Raw genomic sequence first — 17,253 nt, forward strand, 5'->3', positions numbered from 1 at the left:
ACAAAAGATGATGTCCTTCTAATTCCTGTGACATCTGTCCTATCAATCCTGAACACAATGTTCCCAGTACAGAGATCCATGATCACACAGGTAGCTGAGCGTGTTATTGCTCAGGCAAATGCGTTATGAATTCTCAGATGATGAACTATGCTAAGGCCAGATGTCAGAGGTGATGAAACTGATAATCCATCAGTAATTTTCTATCCACCACAACAGCTCTGACCCATTGAACTAAATGAATGTATTTAATCACCAACTAGTCAACTGATCAGAAAGCACCAGAGGGTAAAGAGAAAGCATCCTGACAAAAAGAAGACAGACCTAACCAGAAGACAGCCTAACCACTGTCATAAGAAAAGTGTACCTTATCTAAGTGTCTCACCTATAGGAATAGATTCAAGTTGAAATATTAAGAGGAACAAGTCTTGTTTTATGATATGAAGAAGTACCAAATTCCTCTTGTATTCTCTTAAGGACTGTCTTACATCTCAAATTGTTTTTTTCCAATTCCAACTCATTCTGATGGATCAAAGCCCAAATAACACATGATACAAAGAAGGAGCGCTGCTTTCATAATGGGCTTTTAAACACCTTTCTGGATGAGGTCTTAAATGATGTATTACTCTCTCTGGTCTGACTGAACCACCAACTTCATCACCAAGAAGAGGAGACCAAATCTTGCAGCCTTCACAAAAGTCTTAAACAAACTTTTCCTGGTATGGAAAAAACACTGACCATGTAGGTAGTGGTACTTTCCCCAGGTGCTCCTATGGCAAAAAGACATGTTTCCCCAGCATTGAGTTATTAATGTCTCACTTTCCTGCTGTTCTGTGTTGGCAGCCACGACAGAAAGCTTTGAACTTGTTTATTCACACTTGTTTAATCCTGTTTCCATATAGCATATCACAGCCTGCAGGGCTAGGAAGATGGATGAGAAAAACCAGGGCCACAAGGGGGTCAGGGTCATGGTGTCGCTGGATCTCATTAACTACATCACTCACTGTACTAGTCACTTCAGAGGTCACCTCAACTGAGGACTTTGGGATAGGTGATGGAAAAATGGCTGGCAGAAGTGTACAGACGTTCCCTGCAGTTGAAGCTACATATGAAAACAAGTACAGATCCTTATATTGCCCCTTATGTTCCTTGAGATGCTTTTAGTCTACTTAGTAAAATATTTTATACTTGTCTGACAGATATCACAGCTGAAGCACAGAGGCTGAAGCGAAGAGCACTGAAATTAAAAAAAAAAAAAAAAAAAAAAAAAAGTGGTGTCAGGATGTTCCATTAGTTTTGTGAGTCAGAATCCGGGGAAAATAAATCAATTTATTATTTCTTCTGTCCCTATCCATGTATGTACTAGACTAATGGTAAGGGAGTAAAAAGAGTACATAATGTCACAGACTGGCTTCAGTATGCAGTGAGAGGGGATAGAAATATGTACATTTTGTACTGCAATTAGATTGTGCACACTGTGTTCCTAACAAAGAAGCTTCTTGGAAACACAGGCAGTGACAGATGACACAGGAAACTCTGCACCGCCCATTACTTCAGAACTTTAATAAGTTCCAATGATAATTAGCAATTTATAAAATAATTGTACACTATATAGCCTCTAAATAATATTGTCAATATTTCATTACAATCTGAGGATACATATTCCCATAATATTAGCAAATAAGTGTATTATTCATAAATATACTCCAGACTATACCCTGTTTGTGCACCAGTTCTGTGTATCACTGTCAGGAACTTTATGACATGCACATACAAAACTGTTCCTTTCATGCAGCTGATATATAGATACAGAGTTGAAGTTACGAATCATTCTGCAAAGGCTAAGTCATTTGCGAGAGAGGTGAAAATGGTTATTAATAAATTCTATTTTTATGCACATCTGCAGCAGTGGAATAAAAACAACTGAATGCGTTTGATAAGACAGAAACCAAGTTCTAATTTGTTCAATATGCAGGTGTACAATGAGAAATATTACATATAAACCTAGATCTGCACATGTGCACAGTGTATTTACGATGAGTCGTCAAATTATTTGGATGAATGGCAAAATTAGGAAGTGGGTTACATACAGAAGCATCAAAGACAAGATTTTATTCTAGCAAGTGAAAACAAAAAGTCTTTACAATCCAAGCAAGTTATCTGCTAAGAAAACCCAATTAAAAAAATGAAAAACATCTCTATGATTCTATTCCAAACTCTGCATTTCCAATATGGTGACAAAATACAACATCATGGGCTTTAGTGGAGATTTCATTCAGACTAGTGCCATTGGTGGGAAAGAGAAGCAATTCTAGCGTACAGATCAAACTGACCCCCCACTTTCCCCTTCCCTCCCCCCCTCTTTTTTTTTTTTTTAAGGTGCCAATTTTTTTGAGTGACAAAGGAACCCTCTTTGTTTGGATTTTCATGATTACTTTTCCCTACGGCCCCCTTCCTGAGAAGGCTGTTTATAGTAAGCACTCTCTGAAAAAAAGAACAGATTAACATTTCCATGTTATCCAATAAGATTGATATGATCTTGATATGATTGATAAGTTACTGTAGAACATAATAAATGTCAGATCTATTTTAAAAAGTCCAAAACTACATAGAAACTAATATCCTGATAATTAGATGCTACTCAAATTGGAAAACAATCTGAAAAAAGCATGAATAAACCACCTGTTTTAGAGTAGGCAGAGGGAGGCAAAGAAAAGGAAGAATACCGCTGTAATTGAGATATCACTTGAGAAATATGTTTTTTCTTAGTTCTGCAGTAAACGTAATACATGACCTGAAATGCATGCCTCAGTTTCTCAAGAAGAGACCAATGATGTTTGGTACTGGCATGACTGGCTTTCAGGCATGCACTTGTAGGAGTGGAACTTAAAGGTTCAAACCAGGCATTTACATTCTTGCAACAGTGAAATGATAGGATGAGAAATTAATGGATGCTCTTTAAACAAGTGGGGGATCTAACTTACGTATCTGTGAGCACCTATGGGGTTCAAACTACATTTCCCAATATCCAGAACCAGGGGCATGCTGCGTCTTGGTCTACACCCCCAACAACCCAAAGAGGGAACATAATTTGATAAATCCAGAAAGGAGATTGTTCTGAGGAAGAAGACATGATTACTAGTTGCTGACTGTAATGATTGAAATATAAAAGAAATACACATAAATGAGGCAGCTTTATAAACAAACTTCATATTGATACTGCACTATTTGTGCATGTTAAGCCTGAAAAGAATTCATATCTACTCTGGGGAGAAAAAACCCTGAAAGCTGCCTTCAAAACATCACTAATTTCTTTCTTTCATATAAAATAAAAACTAAGAAATTTTTACATAGCTACTTTAACAGGACTCCTATGGACAAGGCAAGAATTTTTACAGTCTATCCACACCTAAAGTTTCATTTAATATTTGTCTCTGCCTCAAATATAAAATTATAATCTGTCAGCTTTAGGGGTGTATAATAATGTCAGTCACCAAGTATGCTAAGTATAATGGTAATTAATCCCAAAAGTTCAAGTTAGAGAGCTGCAATGAATTCTTTTGTTTTTTCTCATCCACAGCTACCTCTAAACTGCACTTGTGTGTTTGCGTGCATGCGTGTAGCAGACAGGGAACTTTTGTGTACATTATCGTGAAGTAATTCAAAGGATTAGTCAATCAAGTTCTTTTAGAAGATCATATCTCACCTAAATCACTTCAATTGAGAATATATTTCCTCTGAGCTTCTCATGTATGAATTGGTGTTTTAAGATAATAACAGAAGCAGAACAAGAGTCAGTGAAAGGATTTCCCCTAGGAGTAACATATGTGTGGCTCAAGCTTTCAGAGAGGCAGGGCTTACATGCTGTTTACAGAGGGACAGAAACGTATTTCTTTCACATTTATTTTCACCCTGGAGGAAGGGTGGGCAAGAGGTAAGTTCAAGTCCAAATGGCAGAAGCAAAATCCTCTAGCAAGACATGGGTGCGTTAAGATTGCTAGTTCTGAATGCCAAAGCTACCTTCTCTACTTTCGTTTACAAGATTAGGCAACAAGCCCAGCAGGACCCAACAAGATATTCACATTATACAGGAAGAACTGGTTAACACTGAAGACTAGCGTAGGAGGCACTAGATGAAGTGGAAACATAAAAAAGGAAAATCATAACACAAGAACAAGCATAAACCAATCACATTTATGTTTATATTGGAAATTTTAGAACTGTTTTTCTCATCATCAGAAGACCTAAGTTCTAAGACAGCTTCCAACAGACTTGGCGCACGCTCAGGGATTCAAGTGGAGAGTAATCAAAATGGTTTTCAAAACGTGAGTTGAAACATTTCTAAAAGGAACAGTAAAATACAGCTATGGAGAATATAGGTTACTCAGCAATTCAGGACTCCTAGGTCTTTGTTCCTCTGCACTCCTTTGTACAATGGGAAATAGGTTTCTGTGACACCAGTGACTGGGTGCACCTCCCTCCTCTAACGTGATGACCAATTCCCAGAACATTCATAAATTCACATCATTTCCTCTTGAAAAAATTTAAGCAAAGGGAAATACACCAAAATCACCACTTCATTCCCCACAAAAGTGACAACAAACATTTGAAACCTATTCAAAATAAAACTCTTCTGTGAGCATTCGAAGCATCATCAAAAGCCACGATTAAATTTTATTCCTCTAAGACCAGGGCAGGCAGGAAGAGGACACCAAATACCATCCTTGAAAAAAGAGAGGGAGGAAAAAAAATCTTATTTCCTTAAACAAATAAATTTAATATCAGAATTAAAAGCTATTAATATATAACATCCACCACAACTCACCCTAATGATTTCTGTTAATCAGCATAGCAATAAACTCTGTTAGTATTTACATCATGCAGTGCTTGCAAATGAATGGTCAGGAGCGTTGCTTCAAATGATTTTTTTTTTTTAATTTGATTTGACACCACAAAGTCTGAGGCATATTCCAACAACAGCCAATATTTCAATTAATATTCAAATAGTGCATATAGGTTTCTGAGCAAAGAGAACAGAAGTATAAAAAAACTGTAACATTATCGTGCTCTCCTGTATTTCCTAGATTAACTAGAATCAGAAAAAGGTCAAACAAAAATGACTGCATGAGACATGAACACTAATAGAACATCAGCTGATAGCTGATCTTTTTCAAGGTTTCTGTAAACTCATCAACAGTTCTCTTAGCTTTCAACCTTTCATCAGGTAGAGAATTCAGAAGATATGTAAACAGCAGATTTTGATAAAAATCAAAGACAAGGAATGAAGGAAGCCTATAAAAATCAAATGAGAAAGTGTGCAAGAAATTATTAGAAACCGAATCAGGTCAACAGCACTGCAAATGGGTTCTAAAAACATAATGTCAAAGGCTCTCCTTGCTGATAGAAAAAAAAAATAGGTCCTGGACAGAACAATTCAAGGAATAAATTAGAGATCCTACACAAAGCTTCTTTAAACATTTCTGGATGTGGGAAGCTGTCAATTCCTACTCCAGAAATAGAAAGCTAGGGATGATACTAGAGCATACATCTATAAAGTACAGGAAAGTACACCGCAAAGACTTTCTAAACAGTTCTGAAGGAGTTAATTCATGTACTGGAAGCAATTTTCAATTGCTAAGGAAACTTTTCCCCAGGCTGATGTACCCTTCCTGGCGTACATACACAGCTGAGCTTAGGTGCTTTGCCGCCTCAGTGAACACACTTCCAGGACTCTGCTTGTTTTGTGCCAATCTGAGCATCTATATAGAGCTCACGGTGCTGTACAGAGCTACCCCCACATAAAAAAAAAAAAAAAAAAAAAAAAAAAAAAGAAAAAAGAAAAAAAAAGAAAAAAAGTCTAAAAAAAGTCTATTATAAGAAGACTAGAGCATGAAAAGAGCAATAAAAAGAAATAGAGAACAAGAGCAAGGTCTGGAGAAATCAGAGGCATTGCACAGCTTGATATTGGGCAGATTGAAAGCTATTGAACATGCTTTCAGCCACCAGTGTAATAGCTCTTAAATATGAGGACTCATTAACATATTAGGCCTAACATTTAGATCTGAATGTCTAAGTGGAACTCAAATTAAAAGAAATGAAGATGTAACGATGCAGTCACCTCCATCCTATTGGATGATCAAGAGAAGCACTGGTTTTGTTCGCTTTACAAGTTAAGGTTGAAGCACAATCTTTTAACAGTGTGAGAAATATGTTAACAACAGGAGAAAAACCCTGGCTACCAGCACAAAATCGGACCCTCTCAAGTATTTCTGCTTTTAACCCCAGACGAAATCGGAAGTAGCAGAAATACATACTTAACTAGTAAACTAAGCTAATAAATCAAATAATTAGAAAACTACTTTTTTACTCAAAAGGAGACTTTGAGATGAAACAATAGCCAGGTCTTGTGTTATCTGATATGGCTTCATTCATTGCTATTTATGAACCTTTCTAATTTCAAATAGTGACCATGAGAATAAAATTATGTATATCCTGTACAGCAATGTTACATTATTTAATGATTTCTTACGACAGTATTCCTGAGGGTTTCATACTAATCAACAGAAATTTGTTACTGAAAGCTTCAGAAGTACACAGAAGAGAAGATTTAAAGTATCCCCCTATCTTAAGAAATCTGCCTTTTGCCTGATTATCTAATATGATAGAATGATAGAATTTTATTTATTTTTCTCTCGAAATGGATTTCTTTATTCATTAAACATGCTGTGATAATAGCCCCATATATTTATTCTTAGAAAAAAAAGGGAAGTATGGAAAAACATGACTGTCTAATATCCTGCTACAGATCATCCACAGTATTCTGTAAAGAACCATAGTCTCCAGCTCTTCAATTCCTACGATCAATGGCATCTGTTGAGTGAGAGCAGAGATTGCCAGATCAGATAGGAAGCTTTAGACACTACATTGAGAATGATGAGGACCAAATGGGGGCAAGGAGATGAACAAGATGCATTCTCCGGTAACACAGATCAAAGCAAATCAGACTCTGAAATTGCAATTACAAAATTCCTTATAGTTTTTTTGTATTTTTAATATTTGTTGAGTCGAAACTAGATGAAAATCTTCCACCCACCTTATAATCACATATGTTTACTTGTTTTTCATACTATTTTGCAGGTGGTCTTTATCCTAAACAACTAAATTCAAAAGGAACTGGATTAACTGCATTATTATGAATGTATTGTAGCCTTTGCAGATGCTTCAGCACATTGTCATTGGTATTATGGGACAGAGATGACTGGGTAGTGCATATTTTATGCACTCAAGCTTTATTCACTTAATTTTACAAATAAACCAGATATGTTGTAATACTATTTTCCCCTATGTTTAAGATCAGGTATATGCTTGCTATGGAATACACATGTAATTTTTGCACTAAATTCAGTGTATGGCTATAACCTCTCTTGTTACAGATAGAACTTAATTTAGTTTTGGCTGTAACGTAAACAGGATTGTTATGTTTGGAGAGTGTTCCAAAGCCTGCTACTCAAGCAATCTGTGACACATAAATAATGCAGGACCTTTTCTTTCTCCAAATGACTACAGTTCATGCACAGACTCAGAAAGACGGAGGCCCAAATTTATATTGCCGTCACAAACTTCAATCTATTTCTGGTTCTCCAACTGAATTATGGATCAGTCTTCCATTGGTTTCTATTAGCACCAACCAACATGCTCTCACCCTTTGCCAACACAGGCAGGGAAGAATCCTGTTTGTGAATATGTTTGATCTTTATTCTGATATTAAAATGAAGGAAATCCCAGCTAATCTGAAAGCCTTATGTTTTCTTTTAGAGGAAAGCAAGGAAGAAAATTAGTCTTTTCTCCCCTCCTTGGACCCCTGACCTTTGAACCACAACCTCCTTGCCACTAAAGCGTTCAACACCTCATTTAATCTCTTCTCGCTGCATTGGCACAGCACTGAAAAGGGGGAAAAAATAATCTGGGGACTTCATCAATTTTTCATGAATTTTCATTTAGGCCAAAGCCCCCTCTTACAGTGGTCGATAGATCAAGCTGCTGTCACATATTTAACACCTGCGGCTACAGTTGCTATCTCTGGGGGCTGCTGCTGACTCGGGTTAGATCAGAGGCAGCCTGAGTCAGCGCGAGGACCCCACATGCTCTTTCTGTTGCTTACATGTGGCGCCCCAGCACTTGAAACCGAAATCCTATCTAGGGTAGCTATTGCAAATGTGTCTCCTAATATTCCCCCTGGAAAACTCCACAACATAGGTTCAATCGTGTCAACTCTTAGATTGTAAAGAAATGTGCTTTTATTTTAATTCTTTTTGTTTAATGTATACAAGCAGTTTCTTAAAAGTGCAAGCCACTTCAAACTTATTTCCCTTTTTTACAAACCTCCCAAGAAAATTTGAGCACAATGATGTTTGTAATTCCAACCCTTGTTTGCTTTCATTAAAAAAGTTTAAAATATGCAACAATTTTAATTATTTTTAGGTGTTTTAGGAATAAAACATTTGTCTCTAATAGCTTAACCATAAAACAAAAATACTGTATCAGAATTTCACACATAAACACACACACACAGTGGAAGAATGGATTTAATGCTAACATTAGAACTATTTCTTCCTTTTGTGAAGACTCCTATTAATAAAAATAAAAATGTTGTTTGTTTAAGGAAGGATGTTGTTTAAGTAATTTTCCAAATCACAGTTCCTCAGTTTCAGTGACTTTGAGCAATTTATCTAAGGACATAATTCAGCACAAACATAACCATATGCCCCTTTGACTGCTCACATGCTCTCAAATAGTCATGGATTTAAAAAACATACTTAAATACGCTGGGTGGATTGACACCTGAATTCATCATGCTTGGGCAAGGTGTTAACTGCTATTAGATCAGCAAATGTTTTGGGAGTTCAGCCACTTGCAAAAAATCACTCATCAACCAAGGGGCAAAACGATTGCCTTCAAGATGGGCTATTCTTAATGCTCTGAATCACTGCATGCCCCTGCTGATTTCACTTCTTTCTTTTATGTTTACAAATAAATCTGAACACTTAAATATTTTCAGTGAGTGTGCTTCTCTGGCAGGTGCCTTTGGACAGAAAAGAATGAAATAAAAATCAGAAGAATGAAACACAATTAGCAGGCAATGACTACCATCTAATGTATAAGCATAACCATTCTTAACAGCAGATACATAAAACCAATAAATATTTGTTCATAAATCATTCAAAACTTGCAAATGCACATTATCAGAGACAGACATTTTAATAAGCAAATAAAACAATTACTGATTCTTTCACTAGAACAGCAGACTCGAGCATTTTAAGCCTGTAAAAAGCAGCAGTTTCTCTCTAATGGCACAATTTCAGGCCACCTACAGTCAGATAATAATCTAAAACCCTGTTGTCAGCAAAGAACAACCCCTCCTTTTGGGGGTGATGAAAACAGCATAGCTTAGCATGGAAAGAGCAGTTTTCAACACCACTACAGATAGTAGAAATAAGACCTGATAGCACGCGACTGTCACAGTTACCTTGCACAGGGCTGTGGTGTCCAAGACACGTTGGACACTCAACTGTTTTCAGCAACAGCTGAGAACAGGTGAATGAGGACCCAGTGCTGACAACAGGCTGTCGGCAACAAGTGATCTCTCTAGTGTGCAAACGGACTCTTATAGACCTTCCCATCCTCTTCAGCCCAGAAATGCTGACATTAGAATGAACAGTTAAAAGCCTTAAAATAATAGGTATTCTCTAAGAGTCACTTGAAAACCTAATTTTATATCCAAAAGTTAAATGAGGGGAAGAAAAAGTGACTCTTAAAACCAAGAATTGAGCAGCTTTGCTTTTATCCTCCAAGAAAAAGTCAGTGAGATGTTCCAAATAATTCCTTCTATACACATCCAGCACTATATACTATCATATACTATGTGTCTCTAAGATCAGTGAGCCTAAAACTAGCAGAATCTCTAAAACAAAATAAATATTAACACTGTTTATTTATTGACTATTTTTCTTTGGTGAAGACTTTCCTGTAATCATAACCACGGTATGGCTCAAGGGAAGACAAAGCACTATTTAATTTAAGTGGAGCAAGAATGCCTGCTATAGACTTGCAGTTTAATTGGAAATTCAGTCAGTTAAACTTCAAAGCTATGAAAACAGTAAAATGATCTGGTGTCAGGTGCATGTTGCTGTAGCAAAAACTTTGGTTATCATTTCAGATCTCAAGTTTCATGTTCCATGATCCTGCCTTAAAATACCTCTGACAACGAAACCTGGTTTTATTATTTTTACAGTCTTCTATTATCTCACATACAGTTCATGCATGACCTGCCACCAGCTGCAGTGGTTAAAACTAACTCTAGAAACTGGGTATGCTGTAACAAGAGCCTCATATCAGACACTGAAGTAGGGATCAGTGAAAACTGACAAAATACAGAGCACCTTTGTATTTCAAAATAATCAGTTTAATTTGATTACTCAAGGCGTATCTTGCACTAGCCTCTGAACAGACAGGAGATGTCTTGATCAACAAGACTGCAAGCAAATAGAGATTTCAGAATTGTTACACCTCTCACAGATTTTCTCAACAGGCAGCTTAAAAACCACATGTGCAAATCCAGAAATACTCCAATAAATTTATCTAGAGACATGTTTACCCTTCTTAATTTTGCCTTCCTCTTCTTGATTTCTAAATGTTTGCCCAATCTAATTAACATTCTTTGATGCTTTTGTGGATTGGATAAATGTATACTGGTGGTTTATTTAAGTGCCAGAAGAAAACTGTTTTAACTGTTTTCTTTTTTTTTTTTCTTTTTTTTTTTAATAGTTCTGAAGCTCAGTTATGAGAAGCAAGAGGCAGTGAACAAGACTCTCTTACTTAGCTTATGTCACCATTTATATATTTCAGGAAGGGCATTTTCTGTAATCTATGAGAAAACTGAAACCCCTAGATTACGTAACATTAGCTATAAAAGTCTCCAGACTTGCAGTAATTAAGTGGTGGAGAGGGTTATTTTTTTCTAAAGAAACTGAACCAATATCTCTCCTGATGTGTAAACTAAATGATTCAGGTTTGTGTTGAAGCCCCGCATAAGTCAAACATACATTTAGTGAAGCTACTGCGAAACAAAGAACTCTGTGGAAAACTGAAGTCCAGGAAGAAAGAGAACAGCATTTTTAAAATTATTAAAACACACATTTACATGAAGACACACTGAAGCTGAGATTTTGAATGATCAAACTTAGAGGGTTTTTTTAAACCCATAAAACTAAGTAGGCATAATATAAAACAATGTTGCATCTTATGCATGATGTGCTTGTTTCAAATGTGAATGAAATGATGTCTCTGCTAACTCTATTAGAAGCAGAGCACGCACGCTGGGTGGTCTCTGAAAGAGCCATGACAACTTCTCTGTTAAGACAAGAGAATTGATAAAGAATAAAACTACTCTGGATGATATGAGAAATGGCCTACAATTTCACATGCCATTCACATAATAAATGAAGCCTGTATCAGGTTTATGATAGAGGAGCATGCTGAAGGTATTGAGGTTTCCAGCAGTACAGAACATGAGTCACCAAGAAGCTGCCTGTTTCTGCTGAAGTAACAGATGACTAGATAAAGAGAAACAGACAGTGCACCTTATATTAAATGATAGTTATTTTTCCACATTAGCTTCAGTATAACCAACTTTAGTCATAATTTAAAAATTAGATTATTCTTTAAAGGAAGATTAGCCTTTGTCCATGCTTGTGTCAATCATCATTATACACTGGCTAGAACTCTACTTCAGTATAAATCATGTATTCTGTACAGTCACTGCCACTGAATAAATGCATGTAGAAAGAGTGATAGTTAATGACAAAACACTGTCCTTATCTACATTTATTATCTCCCAGTCTGCTGACTGTGTGCAAGTGCTGGATGACAGCACTACACCAACTATAAAGTTTTACACGATTCTAGTCAAATAAAGGTTTACTCACATGCCACTTCCAGAGATGCATTGCGACTCACAGCTTCTCCAAGATAGTTCCTTGCTACGCAAACGTAACTTCCTTCATCAGGTTTACTCCTGCGTCCATGCACAATGCGCAAGAAAAACAGAGATCCGCTGGGCAGCAGCATGCGGTGGGAGCGCGGATCATCTTTGTCAGTCTCCACTCGCTCACCATCCTTGTACCACTCGATGGTGGGTGTTGGCCGTCCCTCAGCTTTACAGTTCAGCGTTGTCGGCTCTCCTTTAGAAACTATCACATCCGAAGGATGTTCAACAATTCGCGGTGGAAAGTCCTCCTGGCGAAGGCGGGATCCTAGAGAAAAAGGCAAAGTGGAAGAACAAAGCAATTTATTTTTGCTTTTACTTCATAACAAGTTCTCTCGAGCTAGCTTCTGCTCATGCAGCAAAAATTTTCCACAAAAAAACAAAACCAAAAACCTGCATGTAGATGACATCTGTCATTTTGTCTGATATCACAGAGACTGTGTCAGAGACTTTGAAAGTTAAAAGCCTAAGTATGGAACACAGAAATAATAGACCTCTGACCAAGGCATTAAGAGATCCACACCAAATGCAGACTGGACTTAACGGAGGATCTATTACATCCACATGCATGCATGACACAAGATCTTTTCCTTGAGCCAGTAATCCTTCTATTTACGTTTGCCTCTAGATCCCGGTGCCTCCTTCCAGATTCCACTCACAGCTGCTGCCCCCCTATCCTTTCATCTGACAGACTCAATTCCTTTCCTTCATAAACTTCTGGTGAAACAGTGTATGTCAACTGTACTTTAGAACTTTCCAATGAACTGTATGCATGTACACACAAATACAATATACGTACACATGCACCCTGAAAGTGCATTGGAGACTTCAGTGTCTGAGAAAAGATCATAGGTCCATTTTGTTTTTTCTTCTTTTTGCATTCCTCATTTTCTTCACTCTGCTTTTTAATCCTCAACAAAATTTCTCCACAAATGCACTTTCTAACCTATCTGTAGTATTCCTAGATTTCTACCAACACAGTATCATAACGCCGATTACATGGTCACTAGGAGTTGAACAGCTTCAAGAATTGGATGTAATGCTTAACAACAGGGATCTGGGACGCTTGGCTTGTCCCAGAATATACTGCAGTGGCTTAGTCTGACTGCAGTATGCCTTGGAAAGAAAGTGGTTATATATTTTTTCCACATTTATTTTTTCAGTACTGAAAATAAGTAGAGAAATGAATCCCACAATCATTGTAAAGTAATACACCCAAAACACCTCCTTTCAATTACCCATCAGAATAATTTTTCTTTCATTATTTTACAAAATTGATGAGCAATATGCTATTGGTAAGCCTTCACAACATCAAAACTATTAGGTGTTGATAACAACAAAGCTTCTTCAAAACTAATTTTGTGTCTTGCTCTGTACCATTCTGTGAAGCCACTGAGATGCACTGTTCTTCTGCCCTCCTGCATTTCCTCCCTCCTCAGTTCCTCTACCCCAAGGCAGTTCCTCTACCTCAGCAGACACTGCCACTGAAGTCTTCAAATAGAGAAGAGAGGTGCCAAAGGACACCCTATAGGAATCCGAGAATCCTGGAAAAGTTGGGAATGTGGAAGGGATCTGTGCTGGGAGAAAGTGTCTCACTGCCATCCTTCCCTTGCAGCTTCTACCAGTTTCACCAGGATAAGTCACAGCACTCCACATCTCCGCTGAAGCTCTTGTACAAAAAACTGTAGCAGCACCATAGCACCACCCAAATACTGCAATATTCTTTTGGTGAAATAGTTTATCACTGCTTCACATTTATTACGCTTCCCATTACATCTATTAGAAGACACATTGCAGAGATGAGTAACTGCAAGAACAGCATCACCCAACAGAAATGCGAAGTCCAGCACTTCTGACTTCAACTTCGACCATCCAGATATGGTGCACCACCGCATTTTTCATCAGAATATATTAGTTTGACAAAGAGATTTTCTGCAACAAACAGGTCACAGTAGTTTTGTGGTTTGGAATTGCTTTTCATAAAAATGAAATCACCTTATCTAATCTAGCATAAATCATATTTTCTAGCACAGATCCTAAAAATCCTTTAAGTAGAGCCGATGCTTTAGTACAGTAAGACTGTGCTGCTTAAATGCAAGGTATAATACCTTCTGCAGGTTAGTGAGACATGTAGACCTCAATTTTCTGATCAGCAATTTCACTGGGTAGTAGAAAAGAGATTTAATATCAATATGTAAAATATGTTCTATGCATTACTTATTTGAAAATATTTTCAATGCCTCATTTATTCCAGAAGTTATGAGGAAAGAAATAAGGATCAATTTCACAGAGTGAATCCACCTTTGGACTTCTGTTTCATTAGCACTCAGATCATTAAACTAGGACTTGCCATAGTAATAATGTGTCATAACATTGCTGCACAAATGGCTCTTTCCTTGGCTACTAGATCCTATTACTAGTACAGTAAATGTACCCGTACTATGTACTGTCAGTACATTAAAAACTCAAACAATTTGTATTTCAAATATACTCAGAGTGTATTTAGAAAAATAAAGTCATATTTCATTCTTCCCTCATACACACTCATTTAAAATTTAGCCAAAAAATTTGCAATTAAAAAAAAATCACAGTACATGAAACTAAAAGCAGACCTAAAACATTGGCTGGAGACATACATAACACACTGCACACAAGCCTATCAACTTACTTCAATTCTTACTCTTAAAAACACTGGTATCATGTTAAGATATTCCTTCTAATAGTACCAGCAGGAACACCACCAAGGTTGAAGTGTTTCTGAAACTTTGGCATGACTTACTCAATCCACAGAGGAGTAACAGATATGATTACATGTCAAGAAAATGGTTATCAGGAAGTTACCTTTGTAACAAGGAGAAATGAAAGCTTAATGCAAATCCATACTATGAAGCAGTTCTCTTATACACAAGTAGTTGTTAAGAACACTCCAGAAGTCAGAAAATGACATTTTACAGAGAACTACAGGCTGAATTCAATCTTTCAAAAAGAGCTTGCTTCTAGAAAGAATTAAACCTCTCACTTTATAAGGCCCAATTCAAATCCTCTCTCCAGGCCACAGGGAACATCTCTTCCCTCTTCAGAACTGAGGCTCATCACAAAACTAAGCGGTTGCCTCGCTCTGTTCTAATTCAGCAACCTGGGCTCAAGAGGGCCCGGGCCACCTGGCAGGGACGAAGGCTGAGGTGCTCCTGTGCTGCCTGCTCATAGCACACAGCACTAGGGAGCTGAAGGTTTTCTTATTTTTTTTTCCTTCTTCTTTTTTTGATGCAGATTTCAAAGACAGGAAACCCAAGGACATCCCCAACAAGCACAGAGCACTGCAGGCTCCCCACTCGGAAACTGAGTGCCAGCAGCTGCTCTCAGAAGACGCTCTGATTTAGAAATGTCAAACAGAACCAAAACCTCTTCTCCATTGCCTCTTTTGTGGCGGAGGGAGGCACCATCTACATGACTGGAAACAGTCACCTAAGCCATATCTTCCCAGTTAAGTTTCAATTATTCCATTTTGGCTCTTCTTTTCCCTCCCCATTGATACCGCCCTCAAAAATACAATTTCACCTTGAAGAAACAGAAATATTATTAACTCCATGAGCCAACTAAACTGAACAGATTTCTGTCCCTTTTACTGGAGGATGAGATGGAACATGGAACCACGATACGCTTAAGGTGACAAGTTGTTTCTGTTTCAAGAGAAGTAGCTTCTCTTGAACACTGGATGGTCCATGCAGCTCCCTTTGCCAGCTTTGAGGTTAAAAAAACAAAAAAAAAAAAAAACAAAACAAAAAAAAAAACCACACACCTATCAAACAAACTTTGCATAAAAATTACATTCAAAGCCATTTAGCCAATGGCAACATTTTTATGGAAATGATACTCAGAAATACAGTTTCCAATTACTACTTGGAGTAAATAAAGAATAAAATGTTAAATCAGCAGGTACAGCTTTTATTATATATGTGCTCCTATGGGCAGGTTCTATTTAAAGATAAATGTGGAATGTGATCCATGCCACAGTTCATAAAGAACCTACCCGGAATTCCTAACATGGCCAAATATAAAGTTACCATCTATAGTTAATGAAGGAAAACTAAAACATGGGACAAAGTCTTGCATTTAATCCTTAAGAATAACCTTCATTTTCAGAAAGCAAAGCCTAGGAACTATTGATAACCATTGACCTGATGAATGTTGACTAAAGGGGCAAACGCAGTAGTTCCTGTAATAGCAGTCAGTGACTTTATAGATTTGTGATGAACTGTCACTTCCCAAGTAATGAACATGCTTGCATTCATATCTAGCTCTGTGTGAATCGCTTGGGCATCCGTCATTATTAATGTCCGCAGAGGTCAGGGCGCTCACTGCGCGTGTGAAGGCCAGCCTCATGCAGGAGATGACAGGAAGCAGCGGGAGGAAACGCTTTGCCACAGAAAGGCAAAAGGAAGCTCCAGTTACTTAGACATACAGATGCAGCGCTATCTTTGAAACACGTTCGCCATTCACTGCTCTTTTACTCTCCTTCCCGTCAAATGAATTTTTGTACTTATACACTTCCTAATCAAAGGAGTGAAAGAAAAGAAAAATAAGCAAAAATTCATGAAAGTAGGAAAAATAATCTGGAGCACACATGAGACTCTGCGTGGTGAACACGCTGCACTCTTCAACCTCCCACTTTAAATAGTTTAAAAATACACGTGCCAGAACAGCACTTTGCTAGATTTTATTTCAGATGCGTGAGACAGGAAAGTCCCTGACAAACACCTTCAAACCTGCTTTTTTTGAAAAGTGCAAGAGTCATTCATTCATTCTGACTGGAAGAGTCACACCACTGGTGCTCTGAGGTATTCACACTTTCTCATGATTACCAACAAATCTCATGGATTTGCTGCAAGATGCTCCAACTTCGACACAAGTTTCCTCAGAAACCCAACATACCACAGAGCTACAGCTACACTGACAGCCCATAAACAGAGCATGCTATAATATTTCTATTTAGCCCGGCTGATACCCTAAAAATGTAATTGGATGCAAGATTTTTCTTATCCAAGAATCAGAGTAATAGATCTGCTATAGAAACACAACAGCAAGTAGAGAAGGCAACTAAAATAGTTAATATTCTACCTACATAGAAAACAATAAAGCTTTTTCACTACAGTTCCATAAAAACAGTACACAGTCACCTTGTTCTGAGAATAATGTTGTGTGGGGGTGTAAAT

The 17,253-nt window shown here is 37.5% G+C and overlaps 1 protein-coding gene across 1 annotated transcript in view; it reads right to left on the reverse strand.

The window, feature by feature from the left end:
• The window catches only part of ROBO2 (roundabout guidance receptor 2), a 410,894-nt gene extending 397,612 nt beyond the window's left edge, over nt 1-13,282 (reverse strand). Inside the window, exons 1-2 of the mRNA XM_062574966.1 lie at nt 13,279-13,282; nt 11,982-12,308 (exon numbers count right to left, since the gene is read on the reverse strand). Of these exons, the coding sequence (XP_062430950.1) occupies nt 11,982-12,308; nt 13,279-13,282 (331 nt within the window). The remainder of the gene's footprint in view (nt 1-11,981; nt 12,309-13,278) is intronic.
• Nucleotides 13,283-17,253: the final 3,971 nt, after the last annotated feature.

The sequence above is a fragment of the Rhea pennata genome, chromosome 1, assembly GCF_028389875.1.
Source record: "Rhea pennata isolate bPtePen1 chromosome 1, bPtePen1.pri, whole genome shotgun sequence".
NCBI lineage: Eukaryota > Metazoa > Chordata > Aves > Rheiformes > Rheidae > Rhea > Rhea pennata.